The 24,532-nt window shown below is 39.3% G+C and overlaps 1 protein-coding gene across 50 annotated transcripts in view; it reads left to right on the top strand.

Annotated features, from left to right (window-relative positions):
- The window catches only part of Ank2 (ankyrin 2), a 532,749-nt gene that overhangs the window by 413,506 nt on the left and 94,711 nt on the right, over positions 1–24,532 (top strand). For 45 of the 50 annotated variants that reach the window (XM_057793904.1, XM_057793906.1, XM_057793908.1 and 42 more), the window contains 6 exons: positions 1,799–1,897; positions 8,286–8,483; positions 11,080–11,178; positions 11,338–11,436; positions 16,975–17,073; positions 23,986–24,183. In XM_057793904.1, the coding sequence (XP_057649887.1) occupies positions 1,799–1,897; positions 8,286–8,483; positions 11,080–11,178; positions 11,338–11,436; positions 16,975–17,073; positions 23,986–24,183 (792 nt within the window). The remainder of the gene's footprint in view (positions 1–1,798; positions 1,898–8,285; positions 8,484–11,079; positions 11,179–11,337; positions 11,437–16,974; positions 17,074–23,985; positions 24,184–24,532) is intronic. The other 5 variants (XM_057793903.1, XM_057793933.1, XM_057793935.1 and 2 more) reach the window with 1 other exon arrangement.

Below are 24,532 nucleotides of genomic sequence, written 5' to 3'. Positions count from 1 at the left end.
ATATATCTCCCTTTACTTGAAGCATGTAAACCAGCATCTCTCCCTTTGCCATTCTCTTAAGGCTCTAAGACAAACAGAAGAAGTTGCTTTCTCGGGGCTGGAGAGATGGCTCAGAGCTTAAGAGCACTGGCTGCTCTTCCAGAGGTCCTGAGTTCAATTCTCAGCCACCACATGGTGGCTCAAAGCCATCTGTAATGAGATCTGGTGCCCTCTTCTGGCCTGTAAGCATACATACAGACAGAACACTATACATAATAAATAAATAAATCTAAAAAAAAAATAAAAAGATAATAAAAAAAAGAAGTTGCTTTCTTTTTGTGCACAGCATGGGTCCTCGCCGCGTAGACTTTGGTCAAAGACTTCTGATCTTTGATTCACCACAGGGCTTTTTGTCTCTGGAGTCCAAGGCACAGAGTCCTGTGCTTACTGTCTGACATTCCTCAAACTGAAGACAGATGAAGCCCACCAAGCATGCACTTGAGAAACCATGCTATGTCATTTACTATACAACTTATATTGCTGCTACAGGGTGCTGGTATCAAGACAAAAAACATTATCATTTCCATTTTTCCCAGCTCAATCTCCCTTTCATCTCCTGCTGGGAAATCTTGAAAATAATGTGGCAACCCTCCCCGCACAACTGTGTCCAAAGGTGTTTTTAATTTTTTTTTAAAGTTTATTGTTTTTAACTAAGCTATATGTTTTCTCCCACTCACCTTCCTTCCTCCCCTCTCCACTTTCATTCTCCCTCCTTGCCCCCATGCTCCCAGTTTACTCATGAGATCTTGTCTAGATCTTCCTAGGTGGATCCATGTATTTGTCTCTTAGGGTCTTCTTTGTTATCTAGTTTCTTTGGGGTTGTGAACTATAGGCTGGCTATTTTTGGCTATATCTAAAAGCCACTTATGAGTGAGTAAATATTATATGTGTCTTTATGATTCTGGGTTACCTACTCAGTATTTTTTTCTAGTTCTATCTATTTGCCTGCAAATTTCAAGATGTCATTTTTTTAAATCTAATTTTGACTGCTGAGAAGTACTCAACTGTGTAAATGTGCCATATTTTCCTTATCCATTCTTCAGTTGAGGGGCATCTAGGTTTTTTCCAGATTCTTTCTATCATGAATAATGCTGCTATGAACACGGTTGAGCAAATGTCCTTGTAGTATGATTAAGCATCTTTTGGGTTTATGCCTAAGACCTCAACATAAAACCAATAACACAGAACCTCATAGAAGAGAAAGTGGGAAATAGCCTTGAACACATAGGCACAGGAGACCACTTCCTAAATATTACTCCAGCAGGACAGACACTGAGAACAACAAATAATAAATGGGACCTCCTGAAACTGAGAAGCTTCTGTAAAGCAAAGGACACAGTCTCTTGTTGATGCAAAGAAAACCAGAATCAAAGGGCATAACAGCACAACAACAGCTTTGGTTTCCAGCGAGTAGGCTATACATCAATGTGCTCTGTGCCTTTTCGTCTTCTGGGATGTGCAAACATTTGACCAGAATTCAACCTGTTCCAATACAGACAGTCTGCCTATATTGGAGCAGAGTTGCGGGGAGCCTCTGTTTCCCCTTTCTAATTCTACATCATAATCTTTTTCTGTCTTCTCTCTTTCACTCCCCTCTCTCTGTTAGGTAAGCTGCTGCCATCCTGTTATGCTTTTATCAGGTCATCAGGATCAAATTTCAGCCTCTTTCCTATCAGTGGCAAAAGGCATAATCTTGTTTTGATTTGTTTCTTTTTAAAGGAGTGTGAACTCAGGCTTAGTATCTTCATTCTCTTGCCAGGATGGGTTGACACCACTTCACTGTGCTGCGCGAAGTGGGCATGACCAAGCGGTGGAGCTGCTGCTGGAACGGGGTGCCCCCTTGCTGGCAAGGACCAAGGTGAGTCATTGTGAGTAAGATGACATCCGAGGACACTTAAGGCACTTTGGGTGGTCTCTCTTCTTAAAACTAAAGCACCAGTAAAACTTACTGAACGTGCTAAAAATAAGAAATAAATACCAAATTTGCAAAATTATTAAAACGAACAAATGCATACATCAAGATGTGCTAAATGGATACCTCTAGGTTCCTACTGTTTTTTAAAACCTATTATTTTACCGTAGATGGAAACTTGACTAACAATATTATATTAAATATATTAATATATATGAGACTATTACATTGCATAAGCTAAAATTTTTATGACTTTCTAAGATGAGTATATAACACATGTGGAATTATTTTTCAAGGCAATACCATTAACATTGGAAGATAAAGCTATGGATTTATTAAATACTTCTCTTTTGGTTAACACTAATTAGAATATTTACTGAATAGTAGAGCTGTTTGACTATACTAGGGATATTTAACGGTGATAGGAACAGCATACCTTAAGATTAGTCACGTATAAAGAACTGCAAAGCAGGCTAAAGCTGATTCTATTCTTTATGGTAAAATACAATGAGCATTTTCTTGCCTCACCTTATTACAGTGTTCAGGTAAGAAAACCCTTTTCCATGTGAATAACAAAAAAAATCACACAGTAAGTGAACTGTTTGGAGGTTTGCATTATCGATATGTGTAAACTTTATTGTTGTGCATTTCTCTAATATCTATCAGAAAATACTATGAAGCATAAATGGACATTTAATCACCCAGAGTTATTTAATGGGCTATGAGACAAATTTTAGATCCTTAAATACAATAAAAATTCTGATGTGAACCTCTTGCATTTTCTCCTGATTCCACCCTGTTCCTACCACTTAATAATGCTGATATTCCCTGGTGCTAGCAATAGGGCAAGATGAAGAAAACCAGGATACTGGCCTCGCATGACTTATCTTCAACACACACACACACACTCACACACACACACACACTCACACACACACTCACACACACACACACTCACACACACACAGCATAGAATGATAATGGAAATAATGTATATAATTAATATAGTCAGCCAACTCTACTATTAAGTAATTGTTCTAATTAGTACTACCCAAAAGAAAAAGAATAAAGAAATGCAAAGCTTTGTCTTCCAAATGTTAATGGTATTACCTTGATAGATAAATTCCCATATGTATATGATGCGCTGGTGTTTTGACACAGGGTTTCTCTATATAGTCCTGAAGCTTGCTCTGTAGACCAGGTTGGCCTCCAAATCAGAAATCAGCCTGCCTTTGCCTCCCATGTGCTGATTACAGGCCTGTGCCTCCAAGCCTGGCTCAATTTCTACTTTAATTGATAATTTCCTTGGTATCATTTGGAGGGAACCAGCATACACACTTACCATTTATAGAGAACTCAGTCATTCTCTAAAAGATATGCCCCGCCAGCCAGCCCCGCCAGCCACTAGAGAAATTGACTTTATACATGAAAGACACAAAGTGAAATAAGTTTCCTGCATTGTTTTCATTATCATTCTATATGGTGAATGTTGCAAAATTATATCTTAAAAATATGCTACAGTTTAGACTGGGTTCTGCAGAGATATCATGGAGAGCTTGTTGAAGGAACAGGCTGCAATTTAAATGGAAACAAAATTGCAGTCCAGTCGTGTTACACCCAATTTTTAAAAGATCCTTATAAAACTGAAGCTTATGTGATCTTACACGAAAAATTTCAAATTACCTTCTTTACCTTGCACTGACAATGGATTTATAAGCTGCGAGAATATGGATTACCTGAGTGTGAGTTTTAAGGTCAGCTTCCTGTCAAAGGAGGAGTCATTTAAATTTAAGGGTCCAGCACAGAGTATTGGCGACCACATGGTTATAACCCATCCAGTCCTGCATCCAGATATATCACGTATGAGGAAGATGCAATGTGCCAGGTGCTGTTCTGGTTACCAAGGAACTAGCAAGGTGAATTCTCATCAAAAAGTATCTTGAAGAAGCTTAGACTCTCCAGGGCAGCAGAGACAGGAGACTGGGAAAAGCAGAGCTCTGTGAGGGTAAAGGAGTCTGAGTGGATGAACTGATCAGGTTGGAGGAGGACTAGCCACTGCACATGCCTAGCATCGTGCCCTCCCTCTCTCCCCACTTCAGCTCTCAGTTTTGAGTCATCCAGATTTCCTCCTCAAAGCAATTTCCCCCCATTCTTTGAAAGCTATGGGTCTCAGCAGAATGAATCCTCACTATAATCCATGCCGAATTCTCAGTGTCCTGACTATAAGGTCCCTGTCATTCTCATCTCTAACCTCACATTCTCCACCCACCCTCCTAGGTCTCAGCTCACTCTGAGCCTCCAACCCCAGGCAGTTGTGCCTTTTGCACAGTCTCGATCCTCCCCCTGGTCCCTTACCTCTGAACAATGAAGTTCCCTTTCTAGTGCTCCCTTGAACAACTCCCTGTGGCCTCTGGGGACTAAATCCATGTCACATTCCCGTACCTGAGTGTGGCAACAGTGATGTAGTCCCTACAGACTGTGGTCACTAACCTTAGCTTAGCCCAGTGACACATTACACTGCAATTTCCATAGTGATTCATCTCGCTCCCTGCTACCTAACTAAGCCACATTTTGTTCTTTAAATTGCTTAGACATATTTTTTTTCTTCATGTAACCCTGAGAAAAACTGAAGCAAGCTGGACACGATGGGAAGCAAACAATGTCCGCAAACTCCCACTTTCCCAGCTCTCTGGGCCCATGAATCAGAGCCCGTGGAATCTGTGTTCCTTCCTATTTCTGTCACCTGGCACCACTTCCCATTCCTCCTCTCTCCAAACGCTTCCCTCATTTGCCTTCTAGGACATCATATTTCTTTGGATTCCTTCTGTATTGCAGGCATCTGTTTCCCAGTCTCCGTGACGATTTCTTCTCTATCCCTCAGCTCTCTGGCTGTTAGCAATCCTGTGGTAGAGGTCCCATTCTGTCTTTGTTCTCTCTCTCTCCATACACACTTCCTCTGACGTGTCCTGAAGTTTATCTTTAAACAGTTCCAGCGCTTTAGTGACACACATGTGGATATTTCTAGAATTCTGCGATATTTTGCCCACCCCTAAATATAGCTCTCTTGAGTCTTGTACCTTCCTTCATGGGCATCTCGTTCTTTCAATTGCTCCGATCCTTCATATCATGCAAGACTCTGTTTCTTTCTCTCCGTTCTTTGCCTCTTCCTTCTATATGCATCATTAGACCAGAAGCTGTTAAAGAGCTGCATCGCCACCACATGTCCCACTTGGATGGTGGAAGAGATCCCTAACTGGTTTCTGTTCGTTTTTTCTGCAACCCAGCTGTTCTGAACACATTACCCAAGGCAAATCATGTTGTCCCAGCCCTTCCAACCATGCCAGACCTCTCTCACAAAGTCTCTTATCCCTTTGAACCCCTCTCCTTATTTACCCTCCTAATCCACTTACCTTAAGACACAGCCGCTTCCTTCCTGTCTGTTGAGGTCTTTCACGTGTGTTCCCATCATGGAATGCTTGCCTTTGTGTTTCCTCTGTTCTATAGTTTTATAGGATTCTTTCTTCAGATCATCAGGTATAGTGTCTGGGATGGCATCTGTTGTCTCTTAGAGGTTGTATAATATGACTCCTTATGGCTTTCATAGTCCCTGCTGAAAAGTCAGGTGTCATTGTAATGAGTCTGACTTTATACATGACTTAATATTTCTCCCATGCAGCTTTTAATGTCCTTTTTTTGTTCTGAACATTTAGTGCCTTGATTATTATGGGTCCTGGGCAGTTTCTGTTTTGGTCCTGTCTGTTTGGTGTTCTATATGCTTCTCATACCATGATCGCTATATCTTTCTTTAGACTGGAGAAATTTTTTTTCTATAGTCTTCTTTGACCTAGGTTTCTTCTTATTCCTCTATACCTATTATTTATAGGTTTGGTCTTTTCATGGTGTCCCAGATATCCTGGATGTTTTGTGCTTGGACTTTTTAGATTTAACATCTTCTTGGACTGAGCTATCCATTTCTCTGACCGTGTCTTAAAGATCTGGAATTCTCTTTTCCATGGCTTGTACTCTCTGGTGGGGCTTACCTCTGAGGTTTTTGTTTGGTATCCTAATGTTCTGATTTTCAGTTTTATTTTAGTTTGGATTTTCTCTAGTGATTCTATTTCTTTTATTTCTTGAAATGTTTTTTTTGTTATTTCATTCAACTGTTTGTGCTTTCATAGTCTTCATTAAGCCATTTATTTACATACTCTTTAAGTTCTTTGAATATATTCATAATTGTCGTTTTGAAGTCCTTGTCTTGTGCTTCAGCTAAATCACATTTGGGGTGGGGAGAAGAATTGCCATAAGGTTTCTGGCTTCTGGAGGAGGTGTATTGTCTTGGCTGCTCATGCTTGTGTTTTTGTGCTGGGATCCGGGCATCTGGTGTAATGGTGTGAGTTGTGTTCTGCTGTAGATATCTGTCCTTATGGTTTTTGGGTGGATGTTTTGTTCATTGCTGTTGCCCCCTCTGGATCTGAAGCAAGTGTAGTGGCTGTGGGGTCCTTGGCGAAGACCATTTCTGCGGGTCAGTGACTGGCACAAAGGAGTGGAGGGGCTAGGAAGAAAGGCCAAGAGGGACAGCAGGAAAATGCTAGAAGGACCTGGGTCTGTGGACCAAGAGATAGAGTTCCCAGGGAGCAGAAGTAGGGTTGGAGGAGAGCTTTCTGCAGTCAGGATGCTGCAGGACTATGAGTAATTTTGGAGAGTCCTGAAATGGAGGACAGGAAAGATAGTGAAAATCAACTGTTTCTCAGCCCAGTGTAGGCACTGGTGGTCCGTGGAAGAAAGTGTTCCTGAGGGTGGTAGCTAACACAAAGAAATGGAGATGTGTTAGAAGGGAAGGTTGAAAAGGAGGGTTGAAAATAACTGGGGGACTATAGGTTAGACAAAGACTGAAATGTTGTCTAATTTCAGACATAATATTCAAGTGGATCAATAACCTTCAAGCAGCAACAATGGATGACAGAAATTCAGATGAGCACTACACCAGTTTGTTTTATCTGTACTTAGACATTTTTCTTTCTCTGAAATATGTACTTTCTTACCTACCTGCTCCTCTTTTCAAAGTCCATTTAATGTATTTCTAAATATCAAAACAATGATTCCTAATGCCGTTCATTTCAGGAACAAATAACATAATTTTCAGTTCCCTTGAACTCTTCCACCCATAAACAACTACAGTTAAGATTTTTATATGTTTAGTTGTAGCTATTTCTCATTCTCGAAGTCACCTTTCATATTGAGAATACTGGACTGTGGGCCTTTTATATCTTTTTGTAAACATGATTTTTACTTCTTTGAATTGATAACATGATTACCAAAATAGTTATTTGATCAACAAACTATATTTGATGGCTCCTGCGTGGTTATTAAGCACTAGCAATAGTATGGTCTCTTGAAAGAACAATGTTCTATTTTTTTTTTCTAAACATTGTGTGAGTTCTTCTTTTTGGCATTTATTTGCCTACTTAAAAAAAATGGGGTGGAGGGAGAAATTGGGGATGGGACAGGATGGCTCAGCAGGTTAAAAAGCGCTTGTCAAGCAAGTCTTCAAAAGCCCATGTAAAGGTGGAAGGAGACAACTACAAAATAGAACTCCACAAAATAGGAAGTTGTTTTTGACTTACACTGATTATGAAGAATGGCTTACCCTATCCTTTAAGTTTTACTCTTGATTGCCTTCCCAGTAAAGGTGAAGACTGTTTGAGTCTATATTAATATCGTGAATCTAGACTGTCCTCAAGATTGAGAGCCATGAGGTCATTGATACATGATCTTCAGTGGCTTCATGCTCTTCCAACACCTACCTGTCTCTTCATTCATATTTTAATGTAAGTCTTGTATTATTATTGGGAAAAAAAAGCATCTCAGAATTTTTCTAAAGCCTGAACCTAAGATATGGTGAATTTTTTTCTATTTTCTTGCCCAATGCATTCACTTTTCCCTTCTTTATCCAAGTACTCCTCTGTTTATGTGGGAAGGGAAATGCAGGTAGGGAGATAATTTAATGTAGACTGCTTTTTATAGTATAAAATGCAAATGATTTATGCCTGAGTCATCATTCCTATATATCTAATACTGTTCTCATAATTTGTAAAATCAAGCTGAATTGACACATACTGTGAAAAGCATGTAGTGTCTTTTCCTAAAGATTATTATGGTTATAAACTTAAATACACTCTTACCTAACATAATCTACTTTACATTTGAATATTAAGGAAGAGTTATTTCCCCTGCCTCCAACTGTGTTGAGGATCAAGACTGACTTTGTAAGGGTCCTGAACATAAAAGGAATGCAAACAGAACATGGATTTGGTTTTTCTGTTTTGATGTGCAGAACGGGCTGTCTCCACTTCACATGGCTGCACAGGGGGACCACGTGGAATGTGTGAAGCACCTGCTACAGCACAAGGCACCTGTAGATGATGTCACCCTGGATTACCTGACGGCCCTTCACGTTGCTGCACATTGTGGTCACTACCGTGTCACCAAACTCCTTCTGGACAAGAGAGCCAACCCGAATGCGAGAGCCCTGGTAAACCTGGCCCAGTCCACATTCACCAAATATAGCTTGAGAAAGCAAAATCACATTGATTGGCCAACGGCACCTACACCAATGTGTGGTTATAGATCCACAGTTAATAACTGCCAAGCTTGTCACTCCCTGAGAGCTGACAGCCTACTTTATGCTTTCATAGTTTCCTAAGTGGTCATGAACGTGAGCAGATTTAGGAGAACACCAGATTGTCATTTCTGAAACCCACAAGTTGCAAATGGTATAAAACTCTGGGATGATAAGTGTTTTAAAATAGAAGCTAGATGTTAAAAAAAATAAGAAATGTCAGGGTGTGCTGGTGCTTTCCTTTAATCTCAGCACTCGGGAGACAGGGGGAGGCTGATCTCTGAGTTCAAGGCCAGCCTGGTCTACAGAACTAGTTCCAAGACATCCAGGGCTACACAGGGAAAGCCCATCATGAGGGAGAAAGAAAGAAAGAAAGAAAGAAAGAAAGAAAGAAAGAAAGAAAGAAAGAAAGAAAGAAAGAAAGAAAGAAAACGTACTTTCTAGGTGCCTCTAAATTCTAGATAGATTTAGGATACAGGTATAAAAAGTTTGATCTTGATGAATCTCTTAAGGAAAATAAAGATTTTAAAATGGTGAATATATTTGACTCTATGAGGAGGTCTAAGACAGAAGCTGGAGAGAGTCCTTTGGACATTTTCTTTATGGATGGACTACCCAACCATGGGCTGGGTGATGCTTGGTATATTACTGCTTTGCAAGGCATTGTAAATAAAGCATTCCAGGACCTGCTCAAGAGATCCTGTAGGAAGCCATTCCCAGAGCAGCTTTGTGTCTCCCATGGTGTAATAATATGGAACAAATCTTTCTTGCTTCACTTATAGCTAACTAATTAGTACGTTAGGCAGGCACTAATTTATGTCGTTCATTTTCTAATTCTCACTCTAAGCACACTGTTTTGCTTTCCCATATGTTCACATGATTTATGTCAACTAAAATTCCCTTCAAACAGTTTTGAGAGTCTGTTGTTAAAATGACTAAATATTGGGCTAGAATAGGAGCTGAATTTGTAGAATACTTGCCTAGCATCTATGGAATGGCAGGCTTCATCCCCAGCACCACAAAAATGAGGCATGATGGGACATGCTTATAATCTTAGAATTCAGGAGCTGTAGGTAGGAGATCAGAGGTTCAAGGTCATCCTTGGCTACATTGTAAGTTTGAGGCCAGTCTGGGATAAATGCGATCATCCTTTCTCAAAAGTCAATCAATCATGTGATCACCAAGCAAAATAATCGATCTATTAAATTAAGAAAAATAGAGCATATTGATTTATTTGAAAAAGTTCAGTGGAATTCACCTATTACTAATTACTTATCAAGTGATTATACTTTCAAGGTCATGTTTAAATACGTAAAGGCCTTAAATTTCTCATAAGAAGTTGAAAACACTTTTTACTAGATAGTGATGAAAGAGCTTAGAAACTACGACAGGCGATCAGTTGCATGTATCTTAATGCCGCCTGTCCACTTGGCTACTGATCTCTGGCTCATGACATAGTTTATAAACAGGGAACATGACTCAACACACTCTGCTCATCACTCCACTGTGAAGAACACAAAGTCACCACTTAAGTGAGACCATATGTTCGCCTGAGAACTGGTAACATAGGGGAACTCCAAATGACACTCTGTCCCCCAGGACATTTAAAACTGTTAACTGGCAAGACAAGTGTCATTCTGTAAAAGAGCAACTGTTCAAATAAAAGACAAAAGGTATAATACATAACAATTTAGCCCGGAGCTAGGTAAATGTTGATGCGATTTCTCCAGTTTCTGGAACCGGTAGCCTAGTTTACAAAACTTCACGTGCCTTTCAGAGGCATCACTGAACTTAGCTTTAGGTGTCGTCTGACAGCCATTCCCGAAATTCACCATATCATTCTTGAAAATACTCTGGGATGTAATGATTTCCACATAAAATAAAATATATCCGGGAACTTAATTGTTTCTTTATAAAATTGAATGCATCCGATTGGTATGTATGTTATAATATGAAACTTAACTTCTCTTCATAAATATTGTCAGCATAATGATTTCAGCTAATTTGAAACTCTCCCCGAGGGAAAAAAATAGCAAAGTTGAAACACTTTTTATAAAGCTGTCATATTGTTAGTTGTTTTGAAAGTAGATGAACAATTCTTATGCCCTGAGAAAATGGACCTCCACTTTTCAAATATTCTTCTACTCCCCCCATCTTTTCTCCCTCACCTGACCAGTCGAGACAGCCTAAAACACCTTAGGGCCACTTAAAGCATATATGCCCTCTATTTTTTTTTCTCCTGTGAAAAGTAGGCTCACATACTTTCCTCTGCTTTTGTCTGTCTCCACTGTCTGCACTCAGAATGACAGAAGCAAAATTCAGCTCACCCCCCCCCCACACACACACACATACACCGCCACTTCTCTTCCCAAATTTCCACTTCAATACGGTTTGAAGAGACGGAGACATTATGTGACGATCCAACATTATTGCCTGTGCTGTGCCAGCATGGAGTTGCGTGAGGATTGTTTCTGCATGTTTTCAACTAACTCGATTGTCTTTTGCACAGAATGGTTTTACTCCACTGCACATTGCCTGCAAGAAAAACCGCATCAAAGTCATGGAACTGCTGGTGAAATATGGGGCTTCAATCCAAGCTATAACAGAGGTAGAAAAGTGTTCCAGCTTCTCACCAAACATTCCTTCTCTTACACCTTCCTCTTCCTCTCGCCCATCCTCTGTCCTCTTCACTCGTCTTATTTATCTGAAGAAGCCCCCCAAAGCCCACCGTGCAGAGGAGTAAAACTATTGTTGCTCTGTTTCGCAGTCTGGCCTCACACCAATACATGTGGCTGCCTTCATGGGCCACTTGAACATTGTCCTCCTTCTGCTGCAGAACGGAGCCTCTCCAGATGTCACTAACATTGTGAGTATGGCTTGGGTCAGAATAACCACAGGGAGAAAGGATGAGACATTCAGAGTGGGCGTGTGTGTGTGGGCCTGTGTGTGTGTCATCAGAGCTCAGAGAAGGGCCTCTGAAACGACATTTTGTAACCTAACATTTGGAACTTTCCTAAATGCAGAATCCAGGTGTCGGAAAATAAATGGAAGCTGGGTTTGACATGACTTAGGCTTCCTGGTGCAGATGAAGTAAACCTTCATCTAATGCATATAGGAGAACAGAGTATGTTTTTAAAACTCCCCTGAGGCTGCGTGTGGTTGAACACACATCTGCGGTCTCTGGCCATCAGGAAGCTGAGGCAGGAGTCTTGTGAGTCTGAGGCAGCCTTGACAGTGTGCTTCCCACACAAACCCACACCCTGAAAATGAATGAAGGATGGCTTGCAAAACAGTCTGCAGGGTTCACCCTAGCTTGCTTGAATGCATTGTATTCCAGGTAATTTCCATTAGGTAAGCTCCATAATCAGTCTTGGCAAAGACTAATCAGACAGAAGCTCCAATGAGGATAATTGCTCTTCATATCAGAGTATCCTCTATTCTACATGACAGTCGCCATTTCCTAGTGAGTTTTAGCTTCTGTCTTATTCATATGTGCAGTGAAGGTTTCTCACACCTGAAGTGGGTATCAACAATATTGTGAAATGAATGCTAGTTTCTGGACACCTTTCTTTTTGCCACTAAGTACTGGGTGTTCCAGAATTCTGTCCAGCCTAAAGTAGGATTTTCACTGGATATGTGCATTTCTCTTGCTGTCTTGAATCACCCTTTAAACTATCTCTGGCCACTTTTTCATCGCAATTAACCTGATACAAAATTTCCCCAAGGAAGGAGAACCCACCGTGTGTTTTTATTCAGATAATAGACACTCCAGGACTGCAGGAGGATTCAGTTTTTTAAAAGCACATGCAACAGAATAATTCTCCCCATACGAACATCAGCAGTCACTACAAAAGTTTACCTACTTGCAGCTGTTGGTTGCAGCGTGTGCTCATTTGGGGCTAGCTCTCCCCGTGTGTGCAGTGAAACAGAATGCCTGGGTTCTCTCTTACCACTCTCTTCCCGTGTTCTCCTTTCTCAGTACTTTATGCAGTTTTTGAAGGCTCTGGTGCTGGGACAGAGTTTATGGGAGAACCCAATTAATTTGATATACTCTTTATATTACTCAAGAGTGAGAATATAAAACCATTAAAGAACGTAAGGTCTGTATTTATATGTTTCCTTAATTATAACATATTGGCCTTATAAAAATATAACATTACATGGCAATTTTTAACCACCAAGTACAAGAGTCATTTCCTAATGTGCCAACTTGAGTTGAATAGTTGTTGAATGCTTAAAGAATCATGGGGCCAGAGAGATGGTTCAATCAGTGAGTGCTTGCCATGTAAGTATGAGGGTCTAAGTTCCATCCATGTCACTCCACATAAATGTCCTGTGTGTTTCTGCAGTCCTAGAGCTCACTATGGAGACAGATAGGACTCCTGGGGTTTTTGACCAGATAGTCTAGCAATTGATGGGCTTCAAGTTTATTGTAAGACTCTGTCTCAAAAAAATAAGTGGAGAGCAATTAAGGAAGTCATCTGAATCCCTGGCACACACACGTGTGCACGCACACATACACAGAGAGAGAAAAAGAAAAAAAAAATCATCCTTTTGCTACTTTTATTTTCAAAAACTCTTATCAAAAGTTTACAGAGACAGATCAGTAGTGAGAATTATTTTTCTCAATATCAAATTCTCCCTTTTTATAATTACATTACATGGATTTGTCATTTCCTAAAAAATAAATTCTTTTAATTTTCATTTCATTTTTATTTTCTCTTTAAAAAAAAAATTGAACCTGAACCGTCTTGCACACAGCGCAGTAACTTTCAAGAAAAGCACTCCTGTGTGCCGGCCCACTCTTGCTCTTTTGTTTTTATTTTTACCCCCTGGTATTTTTCCACTTTCCTTGCTTGCATTTCAATACCTACAGGAATCACAGAAGCAATAGTGATATGTTAAAATATATCACCATATCACCGCAATGATGTCTGCAATTATGTTAAGCAGAGAGCATGGATGAAATTTCTTTTTTTTTTTCTTTCTTTTTTGGTTTTCCAAGACAGGGTTTCCTCTGTGTTGCCCTGGCTGTCCGGGAACTCACTCTGTAGACCAGTCTGGTCTTGAACTTAGGAATCTGCCTGTTTCTGCCACCTGAGTGCAGGGTTTAAAGGTGTGCTCCACCACTGCCCAGCTGAAGTTTCTTTTAGTAGACAGTTTTGAAAATTCTGCACAAAATAATCCACAACCAACCATTTTAAGTGACCAATTCTGAATAATTTGTTGATTACTGTACTGTCGTGTGGTCTCCTCGGGGACACGGAAAGTAAGACTGCCCTCAGATTTCCAGTGTTCCCAACCTTTAGTCTTTGTAAGAATGTTGGATTTGGCAATGACGTGTGACTCTTTAGCTCTCACAAGACAGTTGTCCTAAATTTCTTCACTGGTTTCTTTTGTCTTTTATATTGTTTCTCTTCTGCCCCCTCCAAACAAACACTTGGGACACACCAGTCAACCCCCACACCCTTCTCTACAGGATCCCTGGATTTTTTTTTGTTTGTTTGTTTGTTCATTTTGTTTTTAAAAGCTATATCCTTCTGATAGGAGACAGTATAGAGTTACTGGTCAGAATATAAAACTCCTTGTTCAATTTTCATTCCAGATAAACACTGGATTTTTTTTGCGTGTGAGTAGATGTCATGCAACTGTTGAAATGTGTTATAATAATAATTACTCAATTGTCTGGAATTAAAATTGAAATGAACACTTGAACTTTTTATTTGCTAAATCTGGCAACCCTACATGAGACAGAATGTCATTTTCTATAGCAGTGTGGTGCCTGTGATTTGTGTGTTCTCCAGATATTAGGACATTGCTACTGGACCCAGAACTTTGCGATTTGATTACAGAGCTGTGTGGACACAGACTGCCTGCTTGCTGTGACAGTGTCAGTCCTGTCCTGACCCCAGTGCGCCCACCCTTGGCACCTCTGTGTGTTGCTGACATCGTGTTGCATCCAGAATGCAATTCTGTCTTTTGTGCTTTGATGCTTTCCAATTAGATGCAACCAAAGTGGGAGTCAATGTAGCTGTCTGCTGAGCCAGTTTCAGAGCTGCGGAAGAGGGCATGACTCTTGGTGCTCGCTTTGGACGTGAACATGTGCATTCTCCTGGCAGTTTCATTTTGCCTGAAAATCCACACCAAGTCTAAGATGCACCAAGAACTCAGACATTTGCAGACACATTTTTTTTCCTGACAAATTCCCTTCCCATAAAATTTATATGTGAACTTTAACTGGTATCCTGTGCTCTATAAAACTCCCTGACATATTCACTGACAGCTTGGAGAGTACAACAGCAAGCACTTGGGGGCTCTGGAGAGTACAACATGGGTCACTAAGGATTTCCATCGCCTTATAACCAATTGGAAGATTTATGCTTAATTTCCCACTTTATATTATTATTATTATTATTATTATTATTATTATTATTTTATTATTATTTACAAATCTCTAAAGTTAAGTTGTTTAAATAGGATATCAGACTATCCCTAACAATCAGGAAACAGAAGGTCCCAAGTAAGGCAATAAGCAATATTTGCTGAGTTTCTTTTCCTTATCCTTCTGCACAAACATTAGGAATTTAAATTTAAAGAGGTAATCACCAGTTTATAGTAAATGTCAGTTACTCCAGAGTCCTTAAATGAGACTTAAGGGAGACAATCCTTATGAAGTAGGGTGACCCATTGTGAGTATATAGTCAACTGCTCAGGCTTATGTCAAGCGCATATATATATTCATCACTTCAAATGTGTAGAAGCCAGAGGACAACTTAATATAGGTATAAAAATAAAGTTTTTTTTTAAATATTAAGACTAGCATTAGAAATATTTTTACATTTTGAAAACATAATAATAAAATATAGCTTAAAAATAAACATGTAAATTCAACAGACTCCTAAGGGCATCTTTGACTTAATTTCTAAAAAGAATCATCTTGCCTGTATTTCTACTAAAAATTAATGAAATAATAGCAAATCTTTATCAGACCTAAAAATGAAATTTTGAATTTTTCTTTTTTTGCAATTATAAAATTCTCTAATTATAAGGTATAAGTTATATAATTATAATATGTGTGGATTACAGAAGAAAAAAGAATAATACCATGGTTGCCTAAAGAAGAAAGTTCTCACTCTTTATCTGGAGAATTACAGACAAACTTGACTAATGTCATTTTATAAAACAAGTTTCATATACATTTGCTTTAAAAGTCAAAATTTTTGCATCAGAAAATAAGGCCTACAGAAGACAAGTTAACTGTCAGTGAGAAGAGAATTTTCATGTCAACTTCTAGGTCAATGTTTTCTAATCACATCACTTGACACAAGTTTCTCATGCCTCCCAAAGCAAAGGACATCATGGTGCAAAAAGGGGGCCGTGAGCAATGAACCCCACTAATTTCACACTATATCTTTTAAATTTAAGAGTGTTTTCCGCAAATTCATAGGATTTTTTTTTTCAGAAATATCCCATCCCAAAATAGGCAAGTTTGAAGTCAATTTAGTTCCCGTTGGATGTGTTCCTCTGCTTGGTTATTTATTGTTGGCTTACCCTCTAGAACAGTTGTGCTGAGTCAACCTGTCTTCTTCTAATATCGTGGTCTAACTATGAGATTATTTGAATGATAAGATCCCTGTCCCCTTCCATGATAACAGGTTCCCCTATGAGAATAATCCCTTGTCTCTAACCACTTCCTTCATCTTCCCCTGAGGAATATGTCAGACCTTGCTGTGGCATAGACAACCGAGGACTGACATGATGCCTGTGCAGCAAATGAAACTGTTAACAGCTGCCTCCCTTACCTCTTGGTAGCCTTCTGCATCACCATTTATAATTGAATACAACCATTAAAATAAGCAGGGTACCTCCTGGAAAAATTAGTTTTCTCCTATGAGTAGTTGTGATTTAATTTCAGAACAAAAAGACAAATCGACATGAGATTTTGTTCAGAAGGAAGGTTTGCAATTTGAAAGGAAATTATTTATGTATGGTATAAGTGATATGATTTATTTTTGCAATGTATTAACTTGACCTTTGACATCTGGAGATTCTCATTGAATAGGATGGATGAAATATTTTAGGTTTGTAGGATGAAAGATCACACCTTCACCTAACCCCCATGTAAGTTACACAAAACTTGTCCTGAAGTTAAACCATAGGGCATCCTGGATGTTTGGGTAAGTTCATTGGTTTGCCATTGATGGAAAACATTTATAAACGTTTATCCTTCTAAAGATAGAGAAGATGCAATCCTATGTTTTTCTAAACCGAGTAATTATGCCTCCTCATAGATCATTTATACACTTGGATGTCTTGCTGAATTTCACCAAAAAGGACATCTTTATTCTTTGCTATCAAGAGCAGTGAGTTTATTTATGATTGGGCAATCTTTGTTTTCTGGCAGCGTGGTGAAACAGCACTTCACATGGCGGCCCGGGCTGGGCAGGTGGAAGTGGTCCGATGTCTCTTGAGGAATGGTGCCCTTGTGGACGCCAGAGCCAGGGTAGGTGCTAGCTCACCAGCGTTCTTCTATTGCAGCACGTGATCCCCTTATTAAGATGGGGTGTCTTCTTTAATTCCTTGGTTTTAAATTTCCACTGTGTACATATCCATCAACTTCTTATTAATGCGATAAATACCTGAGAAAATAACTTGGAGGAAGGAAAGAATTTTGGGGGCTAACTGGACCAGGGCTCACAGACTAGGATTGGATGAATCTATATTTCTGGGCTTGATGTAAAGCTAACTAGCACAGCAAAGCAAAGCTACACACTTCACAATGACTGGGGAAGCAAAGAGGATGCAGGCACATGCTTTTGCTAGTGCACTTTATCCAGGGAACCCAGTCTATTGGATGTTGATGCTCACAAATAGGGAAGATTTACTCCCCATATCTTAATCATCTCTGGGAATATCCCCACAAATGCTCTGAAGTGTGCACAACCAATTTTCTAGGTGTTTCTCAATCTCTCAATTAACAGTCAGTAGGAGTTACCGTAGGATATTAAATTGAAAGCATCAGATCAATAATACTATAGAAAAAAGAAATACTATGTAAGTGCATACAATAAAAAATACATTGAAGTTATGGGAACATTGGAATGGAGTATAGCTTTATTTGATACATTTGGCATGCAAGAAGTATGGGATTGACTTTATCCGTCTTTAGTCTTTAAAATCTCTTTTACAGCCGGGCGGTTGTGGCGCACGCCTTTAATCCCAGCACTTGGGAGGCAGAGGCAGGCGGATCTCTGTGAGTTCGAGACCAGCCTGGTCTACAAGAGCTAGTTCCAGGACAGGCTCCAAAACCACAGAGAAACCCTGTCTCGAAAAACAAAAAAAACAAAAAAAAAAAAAGAAAAACAAATAAAATCTCTTTTACATTTATTATTCTGTAAATTTATAGTCTTGTCTATATCATATGGCACTATACATACTAAACGTTATTTCTTTCTACCAGAGCCAATCAGATTTGCTGTTTCCAAGTTACCGAAAAACAAAATGGCTTCAAATTTATAATGCTTTCCTTTCCCTGTTTTATTTCTTCTATTTTTGTTATGATGTCTGCCTGTTTCTCTACTTTGGTGTTTATATATTTGAATATTCTGCATATTTATTTTCCCAGAATAATAGGCACTGAAGTTCACCTGGTAACATTTGTCCATTTCCAGTCAGTTCTAACTTCCTCATAGTTGTTTTTTTTTCCTTCTTTTTTAAAAAATTAATTCCCTCCCTTTGTGTTGCATCTTTCCTAATTACAGCTAGGCTTCCTTGCCCTACTATATTTTCTATTTCTTTTTCCACATTGTCCAAATAAAAATGAAAAGTTTCAACTTTAAAAATAGTAAAACTAGCCGGGCGATGGTGGCGCACGCCTTTAATCCCAGCACTCGGGAGGCAGAGACAGGCGGATCTCTGTGAGTTCGAGACCAGCCTGGTCTACAGAGCTAGTTCCAGGACAGGCTCCAAAGCCACAGAGAAACCCTGTCTCGAAAAACCAAAAAAAAAAAAAAAAAAAAAAAAAAAAGTAAAACTATATACAACAAAACAGTTATCAAGTAAGAATTACATTTATAATATTCAGTCCATTTGTATTTAGCAAATTCATAGAAAATAGTCCATTATCTGTCTTATCTTAGCATTCCAAAGTTTTGTAACTAATTTACTTTTATCTTAACTAAGGAAAACTATAACTTTATTTAGTTTTAACTCCGTCTAAGACCCCAGAATGATGTAATACTATCCTTCTTTGTATTGGCAAAGTTCTTCAGTTGGTTTTGTTTGTGTCCTAAAGAATGTCTGGCAGACTCTTCTGTGTAGCAGGAATCTCAAAGGACTGTCCTACCTTGTCTTGGAAAAGTTTAACAGTCTTTTTCTGTGCCCTGCTTGTCCAGTCTGTACAGCATACCGTCAGCAGTCAAGGCAAGAACAGTTTCTTATCCAAATGGCTAGCTTTGCTGTATTGAAAGCAAACTCCATATGGAGTTTCTTTGATAGCCATTATCCTTTTTATGAAGCAAATTGGTGCTGCCAGGATCAGATGTGTCTCATTGACATGAAAAACCTTGGATTATTAAACATCTTAAATGCCACATTCTAGAGGACTTTGAAGTATTTGAGAAACATCTGTCTAAAATATACCCACTTAACCTTAAAAACATACCTCATGTGACTAATTTTACATAATTTAAATTTACAGAATAGTTTGACTATTATGATTAACTACTCCTTTCTTAATTATACATTGCATTTTTAAATAAGCTGCATAAGCACAAGACCCCAAACAGGAATAGAAACATATATACAGTATAACAAAAACAACTTTTAATTTGTATCAATATACCAAAATCCATGCCAATGCAAAATTTGAGATTAATAGTAGTCTTTTTATCCTATATTCCTGCTTTCCCCCAAATGATAACAAACATCCATAACCCACCAAGTAGCCAATAGCCACTCACTCTATCTATTGGGAATGTGGGCATTATGTTTCCCAACCTGCTTCTTGTTGCTTGTGGGAGAAAACATCTTTAGGGGTCCCAGAGAAAATTGAGATATTGGTCAAGTCCTGGGAAGATCACCTATAACTTTTGCTGATATACATCACCTGTCAAGATTCAGAAGATCCCACCAATCATACCTGATCCATATTAATTCTGAAGGAACCCACAGCCTCTCCTTTCCTGTAGAAACAAATGCAAAATCTCTTTGCCAAAGCATTTTTGACTTCCATTTGACGGTTTTTCAAAATTCTTTTTTAAAGTTAAGAGAGCACTAGAGTATCTAAATTTGTCAATTTAGCAGTCTCATTCACAATCCCATTTCTCTTAGCAGTTGTCATTTGTTTATCAGCAATCCAAAATTTCAAAATCAACATAATACTGTATAGGGTCCAGTCTCCATGTGTATTTTCTATCTTTACATGCTTAGTTTTTATACATACATACATGCGTGCATACATATATATATATTATCATTTAAAGCTATTTTTCTCTTTATCTGTCTACATTCTTTCTCTTTTCTTTCTTAAGCCTATGTACATTTTTAAACACACTCTAGCCTGTTTCGAGATTTTCTCCATCTGGACCTGTTTTACTGCATACCTCTTAACTTTTTTTGAGTGCATGAGACTTTAAACTGACTTGTATGTGGTATGGCTAGGATCTCCACTGTGGCTTTAGTAACTGGCTCTGCCCACTTCTCAAGATTTCATTGATGAACTTTGATCACATAATTAGAGTAAATAAAACACTTTCTATACCCCTGATTTTTTTCTCCTAACTGGTTCTGCCAGGAGACAATAATTCCTCTCCAACAAAGTCCCGCTTACTGGGGTGTGGCTTGCTGAAGGAAGTCAACAAACTGTTGTGTTTATGATCTTAGGCTCTCATTTCTGCCCCACCTACCCAAGAAAATAAGTAGTTTTTCATCCTATTCTATATTGAGCCTGGGATCAACTCTGAGCCCTGCCCATGAATCAGCCTATTTAGGGAGGGGAAGGTGATGATTGACATCCCTTATAGAGCCACAAGACCAGGAGATGTCTACTTTATCCAAATGGGGAAGGACAGTTCTCAGAAGAAGGTGGGCAGGTACTGGACAGGGAGGAAGCACGTTTATGACAAATACCTTTCTTCACCTGATACCACTTCTCTGGAACTCATCCCTTCCCAAAGAGGAAATATTTTAAAATTCTGCTCATTTATTACATTGGGCTCATGCTCAAGAACTCTTGGTATGTAGTTTTATCTCTTGGATTTTTAAAAGAAATATGCCATCTTCATATAGCCAGGGGCTAAGTCATGTTTTTCCTACTTCCAATATGTAACAAAAGAAAATGCATGTAATCACATTAATATTTTTAATTTTAAAACTGTAAGCTGGGGCTGAAGGTAGAGCTCATTGCTAGAGGACCCAGATAGACTAGCAAGTTATTACCCAGCACCACCACCCCCCAAAAAAGCAGAAATACAGGTATTCCATTCTCATCAGGCCATGGCATGAGGCATATTTTTCTAGACAGATTTGGGGTCACTATGCATTTGTGTCTTGGTAAGCCAATGTGTTGACCTTGGCCAGTCCTTTCTGGAAGTCCCTATTTGTCCTTTGTCCTTCGTGGATTTAAGTCAGAAGCCTATCAAGGTCTGCCCTCTGGAATCCCTTTTGTTTAGAGATGTGTTCTGTTAGCACAGTTGTGGGCCTGGCCTTTGCTTTTAGGTTTGAGCAATGGCCTGATCCTCAGGTTTAAGCTTATTTGAAGCTCAACTCCTAAAATTTTGCTCAGCTGACAGCAGACATGGTTTGGGGGAGCATTAGTGGCAGGAATCTCATCAAAAGTTTAAACCTTGGCCCAGCTGCTGCTCTTTCTATCTTTTTGTAAAAAGTTTGGGTTCAGCAAGTCTCCCTAATTTTGGTTGCCTAGGAGCAAAGTAAATAGTAGACTTCCATAGTGAAGCAGAGACCACCTGCTTCCCGTCTGGGCTGTGGCCCAGTCCCTTATGCTTTGTGAAAAGGCTGTATTGGAAAGGGTCAGGGGACCAGAACTCCTCTGTAATTTTATCATTCTTCTGAGTCTTCTGCGCTTTCCCAATTCTGTGCCTTGATTTCGGTTAAATTTATCCCAAGGAAGCAGATACAAGTTTTGCCATTCAACAAAAAAATAAATGCCCAAGCATGAAAAGACTTTATATACCTGCTTAAACATTGAAGGATTTTCATAATAACAAAATTATATTATTTTTTTCACTTTCAGATGGAAATATGTCAAAAACATTTTTAAAGTAGATAAAGCATAATTAACTTTTATTTAAACAAACCAACAAAGAAGTGAACAGACAAGCCCTTCCCACTCTGGGGTCTGAGGGCTAGGGAATCACAGTAAATCATTTAACTAGTAACTACTGGTTAATTAACTAACATCACTAATCCAGGAACTACTGCCAGTTAGAGATTGTCACTTGACTAGAGAGGGCTCCAAACGTCACCATCTGCCAACCTCTCCCTACTCTCTGAAAGCCACAATTTCCCCATACATGTAAAATAAAATCAATACTCTTTCAAGAATAGTTTTTAAATCTACATTTGAGTGTGTCCCTCTCTGCACCCCCTTCCACTGGGCTCTCCCGGCAGAGGTCTACAGGAGACCCTTGCTGTAGACAGTCGCTGAGTCTCTTCTCAGCATCCTGACCTAATGCTTCTTCACCATTTATTCTTCTTCTGCTCATTCCTGCTCACTTTGTCCTGGTTGTTTTCTTCTTGACCATCTTACTGTATCTCTTTTGACCCCATTACATTCTTGTTCATTTTAACTGGAAAAATTAGCAAATAGTACATTTTATGCTTCCTTTTGGTGCCTACTATGGCAAGTCATATATGCATCATGCATAAAAGAAATTTATAAGCTGAGGATGTTTATAGAATTTGAATTTGATGGGTAAAATAATTGTGTTGCTATTACTTATTAATTTCTCCCTTCTGTGAAATTCGAGTTATTCTATTTCATCTCTTCCTATATATTTTTTAAAAATAATGTTAAAGTATTATATTTATTTGGACAGGATCTATTATATTTTTTCTCCTTTCATTTTTATTCCTGGCAGCTCCCCTAGCTTTTCCTTCCTTGCTTTTATGATGACTTACCCTGGGGAAGATTATAAAGATACACCCCTTTGCATTCCTAACAGCATGCTCCGTTTTACTTTTATAAGAGACAGTGGCTTTTCCTAGTTCTATAACCCTGAGAACATTATCTGTGATTACACGTTAGAGTCAGGTGATCTTATGAGCCTTGCTGGATATGTTTTTCCTATCCCTTCTACTCAGCTCCATCCTCTCTGCTTTTAGAACAAAAAAACACTTGGCAGAGAGTTCCCTCCATTTTCATTTTGCCAGCGTTCCATTTCATCTTTGAGGTCCTAGATGTGTGGTGTGGGCTCATATGTGGTGCTTCCTGGAAGAGCCTCTCTTTAAATCATGTCACAATGCTGTCTTTATTCGCAGTTCTCCTAGAACAAAATGACCAGCAGTTGTGTCCTTGGCTCAGGAGAGAAGTAGGAATAGCATTTTCCAGTTTCCTTGGGTCTTTTCTCTTGGTTCCATTCCCAGAATAAATCCTGCCTCTCAGTGAAAGCTCTTGGAGGAGGAGAACCTAGGTCTTAGGATTTCTCGACTGAATTTCTTTCTCCTTCAAAACCACGAGTTCGCATACTAGTAAGCATAAGATAGGGTTGAAGACTTAAGTAGTTAAGAGATGCTCTTTGGGTGTTCATCAAGCAATGACCAAGTTTATGAGAGTACAACCTATTTAAAAATCTAAGGGGGGGCTTAGTAGTCAAAGAGTACCTGCTGCTCTCCCAGAAGACTGGTTTTAGCTTCCACACTCACATGGGGCTCATGGCTGTCTGTAACTCCAATTCCAGGGGATCTGATGCCTCTTTTGACTTCCATGGGAACTGCACATGCATGCTGCACTTTCATACATGTACACTCATACACATAAACAAACAAACATATAAAATCAGGGGCTGGAGAGATGGTTCAGAGGTTAAGAGCACTGGCTGCTCTTCCAGAGGTCCTGAGTTCAATTCCCAGCAGCCACACGGTGGCTCACAACCACCTGTACTGAGATCTGGCGCCCTCCTCTGGTATGCAGGTATACGTCGAGGAAGAATGTTGTATACATAATAAATAAATCTTTAAAAAAAAACATATAAAATCATTTTAAAAACTTAAGGGAGATTTTGTAACCAAATTGATCACTCTACAACAAATACTAATGAAGCCATGGGAGGGTAGTAACAATTTTTGTTTCTGAGTAGAGATTCGAAGAAGGTATCACTGAGTGTTTTGAGAAGCACACATTCCTAGTAAGATTGGGTTTGCCAGGTGCTAACTGATCTCTTGCCTTGAGTTGTAGGAGGAACAGACGCCTTTACATATTGCCTCCCGACTGGGTAAGACAGAAATTGTCCAGCTACTTCTACAACACATGGCTCATCCAGATGCAGCCACTACAAATGGGTACACACCCCTGCACATCTCTGCTCGGGAAGGACAGGTTGACGTGGCCTCTGTCCTGCTGGAAGCGGGAGCAGCACACTCCTTAGCGACCAAGGTAAGGGGCCAGCTAAGAGAGCGCAAGTGCCAAGTCCAGGCCGTGCTCAACTGCAGAAGCTTTAGGAGGAGAAAACCTCTGCCATGCCTCTGACTTGTGTCTTCCTCAAGTTGTTTAGACTGTAATCTAAATGATGAGACGGGATTGCAAAATTTTATGTAACATCTTCAAGGAAAAGTCTCATATTCCCATCTTCTAATTAAAGTGCTAGTTCCTTTTGGTATAAGCATCCAGAAATGTGATTATCTTAACTTCTTTACCACAAAGCAAAGCTTACTTTTTCTTTTCATAGTAAAAAAGCTATAAAACATATTCTCTAGGGGAAAAAGGGGGGGTCCCTAATATGTTG

The sequence above is a fragment of the Chionomys nivalis genome, chromosome 18 (assembly GCF_950005125.1).
Source record: "Chionomys nivalis chromosome 18, mChiNiv1.1, whole genome shotgun sequence".
NCBI lineage: Eukaryota > Metazoa > Chordata > Mammalia > Rodentia > Cricetidae > Chionomys > Chionomys nivalis.
The sequence above is the reverse complement of the archived record's forward strand: the minus strand, read 5'-3'. Positions and strand labels throughout refer to the sequence as shown.